Genomic DNA, 14,120 nt, shown 5'->3' on the forward strand with positions numbered 1-14,120 from the left:
CATTAGGGGGAAATTCAAGAATGGAGTGCTTGGAGAGAAGGATCTAACCAGTCTGACAGGCATAATATTCCTGCCACATCTAGGGAGAGTCGTGGCACAGGGCCGCAGTGCTTAATACTGCTGTCGGTCAGTAATGAAAGATAGCAATACCGCCCTCTTAGTGCTGTGCTGTGACAGACGGGCTCACTCCCACGCTGTGAAAGACAGCAGCTCCACCTCAGCTCATATTCATATCTCATTCTAATGAATATTCTCACTAAGTATAGCAAGGTGGATTGTTTTTGGGCTACGTCCTTCAAGGTGCTAAAAGGAGTTTGCATGATCCTCAAAGCATTGCCACGACAGATGCAGAATTATTTAAATATATTTTAACTCTAAGGAGGTAATATAGTTGCTCGATAGTTAAAACACATCCATAATGTCCAGCATGAGCACTCAAATGATAAATGTTTAATAGCAAAGCAAAGAACCACAGCAGCCTAGCCAGCAGGTCACATCCTGCTTGAAGGACTACTTCCACAGTGTATGGAGTCACATGTGCAATTCATGATCCAGCCAAAAAAAAGCACTCTTATGTTTATTTGATACTGGCATCTCTCACCGCTACAATCTTCCTCTGTGATTTAATTAGCGGGGAATAACTAAACAGGACAGGGCCCCCTTAGGATTACCGTTTGCCTAGGATCCAGCCCCGTTAAAAGTTTATGGTCCTGTCTAAAATAACTCAGCTGGCAAAAAGAACACAAAGATGACGCCAAGAGCATATGTTTAGTGCAATAACAACAAACGTTATGGCCGTCAAGAGAGACCCTCCCTGCTTAGTGCACACCTTAAGAATGTTCCGGATGGATTGTGAGCGTACTCATCGCGCAGTATATTACACGAGTGACAAGTTACATTACTCATTGGTGTGCTGTTTCACACAAGCAGATGAATGTCAAAAAGGAACCTGTTGTCCAAAAAAAATGAGTAATTGACAGTGAGTTTCAGTTGAACATATTGGCAAGGAACCGAGTTTTCTATATAATGCGTATACCCACTACACTAATAATCCAGTTTAGCCTTTTAAAGGTTCAATAGAACAATCAAAAACCAATTGATCCAAATGAAACATTCAACACTCAATCCTACTATTAATCTGAAAGAAAACGCACAGAAGTGAAAAGTCAAATCAATAGTTCTGCAAATTAAAAAGCAGACAATGAACATACAATACCATTCGCTAGAAATTCCCTCTAAAGTAACATTTCCTGTAATAGATCACAATGCCATGAGCATAGCAAGGAAACTCAAGAAATAACCGTACACACAAAATTGATTAGGACAGTTAGCCCATTGCATTATTTAGCTAATTAATTTTTTGTCATTAGTTAATTAATCTGTAATTAATCTTTTAATAGTTCATGCAAACTGTTTTCCTGTGTATATAGTATAATAGCACTGTGTTACTGTACATCTAACACAACCACAAAGATTGTTTCATCCACATGTATGTCAAAGTTGAAAAATACTCTCCCTTTGTCCTTTGTGTTATGACCCTTGTCTGGTGTGGATTAGTTTTTATTTTTACCAGCTGCCCACTATTTTACCAGTTTCTCAGAATAACAAAATGTGCAGAAGCATTTCAGTAGTTCAATGGAAAAGCACTCAGACTGAGCGTGTTGTGCTTACGCAGGGCATGCTTGGTGCATACTTATCACCAGCTCTGAGCCCACTGAAGGCTCTGCACCTGTCTGCTGTGGCAGGGCGGAGAGCTCCATCTGGACATCATAAACAGGGCTAAAGGTGGAAACACGCGGCAGGAGAGGGGCTGTGAGAAGATCCCGCTGGAGGGTTTGCACCTCTCAAACTATTTGTTTGACAACCACTTTCTTGCATCGGGACAGTGAATAATTTTCTCATATATTTTCACTGTTAAATTATAATAAATGCTTTGTATGTGCTACTTCATTAACTAAGCGGTTATTATTATTTTTAATGAGATTTGGAAAAATGAATATATGCAGTACCTCAGCTATAAAGGTTGAGAAATAGCAGTGATTCTCTAACCAAGCTCCCCCTTTTAAGTCTACAAAGGTGGTTAATGTATGAAACAAAGAGTGATACTGAACTTTGTGCTATACTTATGTAATTATGCTATACATGCCTGATGAAGCTAGTGCTTTAATGTACAGAGCAAACAGACACGCCGCATGCATGTGCTCATAAGATAATCCACAATAACGCAGCTCCTCATGGAAAACAGCAGCTAGGAAGCCATTTAGTGCAGACATTTAAAATGGAGCCCATCAATTCAAACTAATTTATCCGGTACAGGATGCCAGTCCATCCCGGGGCACAAGGTCAGGCAGGTGCGCATACACACACACACACACACACAAACACAAAGGTATGTAATCATATCTTTGTAGGGACTCTCCATTCATTTCTGTGGGGAAAACACTGATCCCAACAAGACGACCTAAACCCCTACTAGAGATGGGTGATCCACATTTTTTCAGTTCCGATTCGATTCCGATACACAACTGCCGATACCGATACAGATTCCGATACAAGAGCTCTTTTTACTTTGTTATACTTTATATATTAATTTTTAAGCTAGTAAATAAAGATGGAAAAAATGCATGAAAAAAAATATTAAATTAGGCTACTACAAACATACATAACATACTGTTCCACCTCGTACAATGTAGAGGCTCCAAATGCAAAAGAAAATACAATACAGTGGTACCTCGGTTCTCGAACTTAATCCGTTCCGGACTCCGGATCGAATTCTAAAAAGTTCGAGTTCTGATCGAATTTTTCCCATAAGAAATAATGGAAAACCATTCCATTCCATTCCCGGCCCCGCAAAATTACACCTAATTCTTTTTTTTTTTACACAAAATGAACAGGATAAAACAAGACGAGCATTTTTTTCTTAATGGCTTCCAAAACGATAAAGATCTTATCCCAACATTACCCTTGTCCTGCCCGATCGTCCGCTCCTTCCGTGTGCCACGCCCCCTCATTAACCTCATGTGGGATTCCCATGTGATCAGCTGTTTCTGGTTGTTGTCATTAGTACCCTGTATTAAGTCCGCGTTTCAGTTTGTTTTCGCAGTCCGGTCATTGGGTGAATTCAACTTGCTTACAGCACTGGCTTAAAGCAACGCATTCTGATCCTGACGCAATGCATTACGGTTAGATGCATTGCGACCTCTCACCCAGCTGCACAAACTGGAACCGCCTCCGTGACGACACACCTTTGCCCTTATTGGCTAAAGAGTTTAGTTACACGCATGACGTTTGTATCCCAGGCAGTTCCGATGCGTAATCTATTTCTCCCGAATATCACGTAAAGCAGGGAGAACTGGTTTTCAGTTAATTTACCTGGTAAAATGAAGTTTAAATAAATGACATAAATGCTCTAATAGTACATGTAAGTTAGTGGTTTATTTATTGTTAGATACTGTAATGTTGCCCTGCTTTATTTGGTTAATCATCCAGTCTGTGAAGAAGGCATTCAAGTAAGAATTGCATTGTAGTATGACTCATTTCCTGGCGCGTACAATTTATATTAGGTCAGCGTTCACGGTTCGACTTCTGATATTCAGATCAAGTTCTAGGTCAAACTGGTTTGTTTGACTTTCAAGAAATTCGAGTTCTAGTGAGTTCGAGAACCGAGGTACCACTGTACTTCAAAGAACCCCACATAATACCGGGAGTACTTGCCAACCAAACACACAGAGCATTTACATGTATGCAGTCTGTATGTTTCAATTTAATCATACTTCCCTAATTGCTTATACCATACAGATCACAGTCTGTATGTGTATATGCTGCCTATACACAGTACTAGGCAAAAGCTTTAGGCAGTCAAAGAAAATGATGTTTTTGATGATGTGAAACTATGATATTATGCCAAAAAATTTGTCAGCTTAGCCAATCCAAAATGTCTTCAAAATCCCAGGTTTGCAGCAACCATTTAACACACCCATATACTTTTTGACTTGCGTAGCAGATCACCTTCTATGGCTAATCAATACCTCATTGACTTTTAAAAACTAGTTTGTTTAATTATTTATTAATTGGTCAATCAGATCAATCAATTAATTGGTTAATTAATTGAGCTGGTGGTGAAACATATATATGGAATGGCTGGGGTGCCCGAGAGAAAAGGTTTGGGTACTGAAGCGATGTTCTTCTAGCAATCTAGCAAGATACCAGTAACTTTTTTTTGTTCTGAATAAATATAAACTTACTACCCAGATAAATAGCCTTAAACATTTCCTTTATCTGCCTAAGACTTTTGGACAGTACTGTATATGATACATATAATATGCAGTGTTACATGTGTTGATATATTCATGTATTTTAAAGTTTTTTGGTGACATTTATAATTTAAAACATAAAAATGTTTTAGTATGCCTGTCTAGAGACTTAGAGCACTGGGTGACACCCTCGCCGTAGGCCAGTGTGTGTTTTTTTCAGCCCGCTTACAGCGGCAAGAGGTAAAACACAGTGCGGCGAGAGATTAGTAGCTCTGTGCCTGACCTTCCTCCTGCTACAATAGCCATCTTCTAATTAGGCAATGCATCTGATCATCATTAAGAGCAATGAGATAATGAATCACTCACTCTGCTCTTTGTTAATTTGCTGTAACCAAGCAGCTAATGGATGTCAGAGCTGACTGATCGCACTGATTGTGGTGATTTATAATTGCGAAGAAACTATTTAAAAGCAGCCAGTTTATTTGTGTCACCCTTACAAAAAGGTGCTGTTTACGGAACATGAGAAGGTGAACCCTTCATAGAATATGTGGATTTACATGATGAACAGGACATACATATAAACTCTATACACTACATATTATACACGAATTCAATGACCCCAGAGCAGGTTTAAAACCATCCAACCAACAACCTAAACCCTACTGAAGTGACATGAACGGCTTCACCGTGGGAGTACAAACAGTGCCATGAATGAATGGAAAGCAAGCTTCTTCTAAAGTCAACCTGGAGTGTAATTACATAATGACATTTAACACGAGTGGCCCTCAATCCTGAATGAAGGTCTTTAAAATTCCACACAGAGCACAAGGTGAATAAAACAAATATCAGGCTGCACATTCACCACACCTATATGTGTGCTTTCTGTAATTATTCATGCAGCCTTGCCTACCTTAGTTTTCATTAAAGAAAGGCTTGATATTTACATCATGCATATCTAGTCGTGATCTGTCCTCTCGGAGGAAACGTCGTAGCCTTATAGTTTCGCTGCTGCCGTTTCCTATGCTAATAGGCGCGGCTCCTTCCTGCGCCGCCCGTCTGTTTGTTTATTTTGCTAAGCGTGCACCGCGTTGCCGCGGGCCGGGAGATGGGGGTGGCGTGCGGCCCGTTTACCTGGGGGCTGGCTGCTCCGATGCCCACCTCCTGTGACGCCTGGCTAGCCAGCATCTGGGCTTTGATGCCATCCATGGCACGCAGGATCCAGCTGTGCTGCCGGCGAATCTGCCTCTGTAGCTGCTGCCACTGGTGTGCGATGGTCTGCAGCGTGTCCCTTAGGTCTGTATGGGGTGCCAAGGGGCACAGCCCGGAGGGATGGGGGCAGAAGTATTGGGGAGAAATGGGATGACATGAGCACATGGAGGCCACCTCAAGCTCTTGGTCAGATAATTGCAGAATTAATATCACCATATTCATTCACTTCTTACAAAAAGAAAGGACCATAGATCAACAGTTCAGTGACTATAGTTCCCTAGTTCTTAATAGTTCTCTCTACAGTGATCCACATTTGTTTACAGCTTTTATACCTGCATAATACATTGCTGTTGCTATTGTATGCAGATTGGGCTACTCGCATAGACATAAACATGGATAAAAGTTCTCTTCTTAGGTGCACTAAGTAGCCTTTCCTACAAGACTGACTGTCCAAGTGGCTGAGAGGTTGGAGCCAAAAGCAAAGGAGAGACTGTGTGAAAGTTGCAGACAAGCGGGCACTGGACAAAGGCATGACGTGATTCAGGGACGCCAGGAGAAAGGAGTCCGGGTTTATTATTTCCCCCCTTCAGGACAAAGAGAACAGGGAGAAAGTGTGGGAAATGAACTACTCATTCAAAAACATTTAGTTTTTCTTTATTTTAGAGAACAACTTCTTCAGACTAAGAAGTAGAGTTGAAAACTAAGCACATTGCTTGGTTACCTGGAGTCCAGATGCTCACTGAAACCATGTAACCAGAGAAAATCTCCACAAAAAAGCAGTGAAGCTCAGAAACACTGCCCTCTAGTGGATGGGTGGACTACTTAATATCTGACAATATATCAACTTTTACTTATTTTAATGAAAACAATAAACTTAGCTTTGTGCCTGGTTGTAATTTATGTGTGCTATTAGTTATGCTTCTTTTTAGTTTCAAAAACTTTCCCTAGGTATAGCCTCTGTTCATTATATTATTAATCATAATATGATTTCCCTGATATGGAGCGACATGGTGGTGCAGTGGTTAGCACTGTTGCCTCACACCTCCAGGGCCAGGTTTCTGTATGTGTGGAGTTTGTATTTTCTCCCTTTGTCATCATGGGGTTACCTCCGGGTATTCCAGTTTCCTCCCACAGTCCAAAAACGTGCTGAGGCTAATTGAAATTACCAAATTGCCTGTGTGTGTGAGAGAATGGTTTACGAGAGTATCCTGAGATGAGTTGGCGCCCCATCCTGGGCTGTTCCCTTCCTTGCACCTATATCCTCTGGGATAGGCTCCGAACCCCCCGCAACCCTGAATAGGACAAGCTGCTTCAGAAAATGGATTTCCCTGTTGTGGTGTAATACAAGACATTTTTTACTATTCATTATTTAGTTACTATACATAACTGGTTGGAAAAACTGAGGGATCTTCATTATTATTATGACATAAATACAGTCTATCTGTGATTTAGAGCTAGATCTACAAACAGATACTGGATTTTAAGGGTAAAACCAAGTTTAACTGATTGTCTGATTGTTGAATGTGGCTTTAAAAACCGGAATTCTGCTTGGTGTGAAAAAGTGCCTGTGCGCCCCTTTGATGTCTTTTTTCATCCCTCTGCTGTGGTAAGGGTTACGTTTTCCTGTCTTGTGGGTGGAACCTGGCTCTCACCCTCATCCTTTCTCGCCTAGTTTGATCCTCTATGCAAAAACCTAGGCAATTTGAAACGATCCTGTGCCGCCAGAGCACACTGTGCAACACTAATCCTCATTTCCGTTACAAGTCATTTTCTACTCCACCAGCAATACCGGCGCAAAGATCATTCCCCAAATCCTATTCCTTCAGAGTAATTAAAAAGCATAAATTAAGATAAATGAAAAAGAGGTGAAATTTAAAATGTGACCCCGCTTTTGTAGTTTGCGTGGATTACACTCCGTATTGTCTATCTACTGTCAAACAATGCGAGTTCCTGCTTCTACCTGCAGAATTATTACTGATCTGCTGAGTTGCTAGGAAACCAGGTATTACTGGTTTTACGGGATGTTGGAGAGAGATTTGCAATTAATAATTGTGGTGTCCAATACAAACTAACTGAAGGTGCTAGAAGCCAGAGCAGATTAAACAGAAAGACAAAGAGGGATGGGGGGAGGAAGGGGGTATGAGACAAAAAAGAGGGGGGGGTGGGGGGTGGCAAGGTGGCTGGATGCTAGCAAATCACAGCGGGACTCAGTTGCTTGAGCTTTCAGACAGGCTCTGCTCCTGGGGGCCATCTGCATTTTTAATGGTCGACAGCTTAACAACCAGCCAGGAGACACCTTGCCAAGCGGGGGGCCGGCTTAGCAGATTTGTCCGTTTGCAGAGTGCTCCACTGCCTGCTTGAGGTGAACAGTGTCGGAGTGGGAGGGGTGTCTGGGAGATGCCCTGTGACTCCCAAGCCACTGTTCTTAATGCTGCTCGCCTGATATACTCTGTCCCAGCAGCTTCCTTCAACTATCACCTGGTGCACAGCCTGCTGCCTTTTTACAGACCTCATTCACCGCAGAAAGTCATTTGTACAGTATATGGAAAGCCCTCTATCCCTTGCTCGCTGAAAGATTTATAAATGCTGAAGGTCAGTATGTTAATGTAGACATTAATAATGAATGTGCAGGGTTTCTAGCATGCTACCTGATTTGTGGGAGATGATGACTTCCAGCAGCTGCTTGCCTTCCTCCAGCACGCCATCTTTCAGGGAGCAGTGCCTGTCCACGTTCAGCTTGAAGCTCTGTGCCAGGAGAAAGGACATGTGGCATAACAACTCAAGCTGGCAGGATGTAACTTCCAAAATGCAACCTCAACACAACCAGCCTCTCACCTCTCCTGAAACACAAAGTCTTCCCAAGCCTACACTAGTTCTGTTCTACCCTGCAGTTGTTGAGTCCATTCTCACAGCCCCTATCACTATTTGGTTCAATGTGGCAATGGTCCAATCTAAAGAGAAAATGCAGGGCATCAACCATGAGAAGGTCATCTGCAGAGAAGATCATTAGCTGCAACCTCCTCCTAATCCAAGAACTATATGCATCCAGGATGAGGAAGTGAACTGAGAAGATCACTGCTGAGCCCATTCATGCTGGCCATGAGAAGATCATTACAGATCCCTTTCATGCTGGCTATGAGTTGAAAAGATCATTGTCGATCCCTTTCATGCTGACCATGTGTTGAGAAGACCATTGCCGATCCCTTTCATACTGACATTAAGCTGAGAAGATCACTGTAGATCCGTTTCATGCTGGCTGTGGGCTATGAAGACTATTGATGATCCCTTTCATGCTGGCACCGAGCTGAGATAATCGTAAATCCCTTTCATGCTGTCCATGACCTGAGACGATCATTACCGATCCCTTTCATACTGGCATTGAGCTGAGAAAATCATTGAAGATCTCTTTCATGCTGGCCATGAGCTGAGAATATAACAGATCCCTTTCATGCCAGCCACAAGCAGTACCAAACACTCTTCTGAATGTTATAGATTCATAAAAGTGAACTCTATTCACCACTTAAACAGCTTTTTTCCAAAGGCAATATCCCATATTAATCAGAAATGATACATGCAGTAACTAAATTGCAGTGCAATGATTGTATACTTTTGTATACTGTACAGCCTATTTTGTTCCTCTTGTACCATGATGTATATTGTGTGTACACTGTGTGTATCACATAGCCTGTATCCTGTATATCTTGTGTATTGTTTTTAGGTGAAGTTCTATGTGGTGTTTATTATATGGTAGGTGTACTCAGTGTGACCAATTCACCATAACAAACTCTTCGGCCTCTTTGTCTCCCTGGCAGTGACAGATCTAGAGAATTTTACATGGGGTGGCAAGAGGTGTTGACAGGGTGGCATGGAGGGTGGTATGTGGGAGTTCTCATATAGAAATACAATTGTACTTCTATAGGCAAATGTACTCAACAAAAGATCCACAAATACATTTTTACAACATTTATTTTGACATGTTACAATTTTCCACGATTGCTTTGGAGCATTTCATACATGACAATTAACATTTGCAAAACAACAAGTGTAACCCCTGCACCATAATGTCACTTCTGCACAGCAGGACATAATTTCTCATTGCTTTACACAAATTTCCACGTATTTTAGTACATAAATGCAAATGGTTTTGTACAGTTGACATCATTTTGCACAATTTTCAGTTGCTTTAGTCTAATTGGTCAAAAAAGATTATGTAGTTTCCCACTATAATAATTTTACACCCAAAACAATATATGTATGTCATCATCGTGTTAACCACCCCATGCAAAACAGTTAACCAAGCTTTCAAAGCGATTTAAAAATATATTCTATAAATAGTGATACGCCATCGTTCTATTTTTGGTTCCCACAGTACATGATTTTGTTGTTTTTTTGTTCCTCTATTGCTATTTTATTGGCTTTTACTATGTGACATTTTGGTTTGTTATTGTACTATTTTGAGATCTGAAGAAGTTACATGTGCATGTCAGTGCCTTCTATTTACATAATGCAACGTAGAACCTTGCAATGATTTTCTGCTGTGCAGAAGTGACATTCAAATGTGGGCATTACACTTGTTATTTTGCAAATGTTAATTGTCATTTGATAACTGCTCCAAAGCAATTAAGAATGACTGTAAGTATCAGTTTGCTAAAGGAAAATGATCGGTCAGTGACGATGAGAAAGTGGGAATCCATTCATTCAGCATTTTGACTCTCATGGTCAAAATGATGCTAATTGTACTTTTCATTTTGGTGGTGCTGACTAATTCATTGGTGGAATTATTTGCTTTTGAGACATGAGTTCATTTTTTTGTGTAAGTTACAGGCTTTTGCAGCTGAGCCATTGTGTTGATATACTGTATATGCCTGAACTGTATTGAGAAATGCTCTTATAGTCTTGAGAACGTTAGGTATGTTTCATGAAATGTGTCAAAGCAATCAATAAAAACTGTAATACACACTTCCCCAAGTTTATCTTAAAAATCGTCAATAGGAACATGCAAAAAAAAGGGTGCAGCTACTGCAGGCTCTGCACTACGAATCTGGACATGTCTGGCCACATTTTTTAAGGCAGCTTAAGGCTGTGGTTGTTGTGCTGTGCAGCAGAATGTTTCACAAACATATCCAAATTTAGTGCTTTTCCACTCTGGTTCTGAGAACAGAATTAGATTCCTCAGATGGTCATCTGCCATGGTTGTATGGCACAGCTGAAAAGCTGTGCTCACCCTCTACAGTGCCCACTGGCAACCCACTGCTCAAACATTATGGATCCAAACATGCCCGTGTTTTGCACCTCTTTTTGTCTTTACTAAAACGAAAGCTAGTTCATTAAATCTAATTGAATCTAAATCAGGTCTTTGAACTCAGTTTAGTCAGTGACTGTAGCCTACTTTCGGCTACCATTATGGTAACGGACTCTAATTGTTGAATTTCCATTAGCACACAAGCCATACATTGCTAATTCAGCATACGTTACATTCATTACTAATTTAAATTTCACTTTTCCACAATTCATGGGTTTTCAAACAGTGAGGCTGGGACTTGCCCTTAAGACGTAGCACAGCGGCTCCTCTCCTCCACACCTGCATGCAGGCAGACTCGCACTGTCAGCGCCACATGCCGTGCACATTGTAGTGCAGTGCTGCAGCTACATTATTGGTGACCTAAGATTGCATTTACAGTTAAGATTTCTTTCCATGTCTTGATTTTTTCAGCAATTTAAGCAGCAAGACATATGGGGGGGGGGGGGGGGGCAGCTGCCCCCTCTTGCCCCCCCATAGATCTGCCCCTGCTTCCTGGTGAGTAAAGTATGATTCTGGCTCTGATTGTGATTCTGAACCGGTGTCATAATGGGCAGCAGTGCTGCCTCAGACCTCTTGCCCCACTGTGTTTGGGTGAAGTTTGCATGACCTCATGGGCTAAGTTCCTGCCCTTAGGTTCAATGGTGCCTCTAAATTGCTTGTTGTGTTTCTTGTGACGGACGGCAATTCTGTTGGAGCTGTACTCCAGCCTTGTGCCCTGTGATCGACTGGCATCCCGTCCAGGCTGTACGCCAGCCTTGTGCCCTGTGATCGACTGGCATCCTGTTCAGGCTGTACCCCAGCCCTGTGCCCTGTGATGGATTGGCATCCTGTTCAGGCTGTACCCCAGGCATGTCCCCTGTGATGGACTAACATCCTGTTCAGGCTGTACCCCAGCCCTGTGCCCTGTGATGGACTGGCATCCTGTTCAGGCTGTACCCCAGCAAAATGCCCTGTGATGGACTGGCATCCTGTTCAGGTTGTACCCCAGCCGTGTCCCCTGTGATGGACTGGCACCATGTCCAGGCTGTACCCCAGCCCTGTGCCCTGTGCTGCCTGGCATGGGCTCCAGGACCCTCAGTCAACAGGTTACATGCTTTGAAGATAGATGAATAAAAACTCATCATGTTGTAGTTAAAGAACAGAGAACACAATTTTCAATCTGGTTAGCTTCACCATTCCATTTATGTATTTCTATCATTTATCAACTGCATAATTGCTGGCCCTTTTGTAATTTTTTAATATATTTATATTTTCAAGACATTATATATAATTAGACGGCTGGTTAACGTAACAATAAAACTTGTGAGCATGTGGGAGACATCACCTAGCCTCTCTATGCCACGATCCTGACTCGCCATTTCTTCTCACAAGACAATATAAAGCATCCTACAAACTCTTCCAAGGGAATTCTTTCTCCCCTTTGCCAGTTCATCTCACAACTCGCCAGACACCTGTACTGAATATTCTCTCAAGCAAGCTGCACCGTTTACAGTGACATGTTATGTGTATCATGCCATAGCTGATGTGACCCCAAACACACATTTCCCTTCTCCTGCTAGGTTTTGCCTCACATTTAATGTAATTGCTGCTGCTATTATAACTTTCATGTTGATTGGATTTGGTAACACAGACCAGGCTTTCACAGGCACACCTGTACACTGGCCTGAGTGCAGAGCGCAGTATTCCAGATCTGCAAGGATGGGAACCGGGCTGTGCTTCTGAAGATGCAGAAGGCAAGAGGGGGAAGGAAAGATTTCCTGAGAGAAATGGGCGGAGAGGCGCCTGCAGCCATCTTCGCCTGGGATTGTAGACTCCTCAGATCTCAGCCGGCCTGCTTAGTGCGATTATGGTGGGTTCTGATCGGAGCAGCTGGCTGAAGGTGGGTGGAGGGAGCTGCAGTTCGCAGTACCTGCCCTGGACTGCTCTCTATGTGCACACAGTGCACGCAGCAGACAGCAGGATACATTGCGGGGAGAATGTGCTCCTAATGGCTGCTCCACAGTGACTTCAAATACACAGATTCAAAGGCAGGGGGTCTTCTATAGGCTGATACATAATCAGTAATTCCCCAGATCAATACTGACCTAAAGACAGTGACCAGCTTCCAGATACACATCCAAGGTAGCTTCTATAGACGTACCAAATCAGTTATCCAAGATCAAGATCAATTACCCTCTTCTAAATGTCAGTTAACAGTCAGTTACCGACCTCTACACCTCAGCCGCTCCCAAATGCTGATCTCCTGACTTTTCTGCATCCTGATGCACAGCCAGCTGTCTGCTTGTAAATGCTGATGCACATCTCCTTATCATAGAAACAGTGAATACATCCCATCATACAAATACGCCTGACACGCTGGTGTTAACGGGGCGTGAGGCCTCTCCAGGGATGCCAGGCCGCCAGCACAATGGCAGACAGGCGATCTCAGTGGATTTAAAGGGGACAGACAGGTTATCGCCCACCAGACATCAATAGATGCTTGATGAACCTGCTGGAGCACAAGCACCAGCTCTGGCAAGAGACGTAATCCCCGAATCAGAGAGAGAAGGGGCCTCCTGGATGAGGAATGAATGCCTTCATGGACGGAGGCGTGCAGAGACGGCCACACGGCGGGGTGACTAGGTCTGCCATGAACGGCAGGCTACATGGCAGCATGATCGCGACATGGACAGCTGGAGGCGTGGCTCCATGTTTCATTATAGGCACAGAGGTGGAGTGGGATGGCCGGACCTGCGCTGAGTGCTCTCTCTGCTGAATAAGCCGATTTCCTGTGGGCACCTTGGAGAGGTGGGTGCACGGAATTCCCTCAGCAAAGGGCAGATCAGGTTGCCGAGTCCAAAAATTAGGATCTATTCCATAAAAGCTACTGGTTTTATTCATAAAATCTTATTTTAAAATTTCAGTTTTTTTGTAGTGCAAGAAAAAGATTTAAAAGATTTTTTTCTTCTTATACTGTAAGAGTAAATTAAGAGAAATAAATATATTACACAAAAATAATACCTCTTTTTAAAGCCTTAAGAAAAATTATGAAAGAAGATAAACTGACTTCATTCAGGTTTTAAATGTCCTTTCAAATATAAAAAATGTGTCCTGAATTTTGAAGACCTTGGTGCAAAAAAATCAAAATAGAAGAACTGGGGAAAAAGTCTGATGTCTGACTTTATTTCATTTGTGTCTGGATGTAACAGGTTTTTAAATTTAATGTGTGTGACCAAAAACAAGTGTTAACTTTAAGACGGCTTTTAAGGTCACTTTTCCCCACTGTATCTCTACGGCTGTATCATCAGTTGTGGCATTTGGGCCAGAAGGTCTTACGGTCATATACAGGACAGTTTTATATTCTTTCCCAGCTCCAG

At 42.3% G+C, this 14,120-nt stretch overlaps 1 protein-coding gene across 4 annotated transcripts in view; it reads right to left on the reverse strand.

Moving 5' to 3' along the window:
* Nucleotides 1-14,120, reverse strand: part of akap6 (A kinase (PRKA) anchor protein 6) — a 171,679-nt gene that overhangs the window by 89,218 nt on the left and 68,341 nt on the right. For all 4 annotated transcript variants that reach the window (XM_072699344.1, XM_072699343.1, XM_023833586.2 and 1 more), the window contains 2 exons: nt 8,111-8,207; nt 5,385-5,548 (listed from right to left, as the gene is read on the reverse strand). In XM_072699344.1, the coding sequence (XP_072555445.1) occupies nt 5,385-5,548; nt 8,111-8,207 (261 nt within the window). The remainder of the gene's footprint in view (nt 1-5,384; nt 5,549-8,110; nt 8,208-14,120) is intronic.

This window comes from Paramormyrops kingsleyae, chromosome 14 (assembly GCF_048594095.1).
Source record: "Paramormyrops kingsleyae isolate MSU_618 chromosome 14, PKINGS_0.4, whole genome shotgun sequence".
Taxonomy (NCBI): domain Eukaryota; kingdom Metazoa; phylum Chordata; class Actinopteri; order Osteoglossiformes; family Mormyridae; genus Paramormyrops; species Paramormyrops kingsleyae.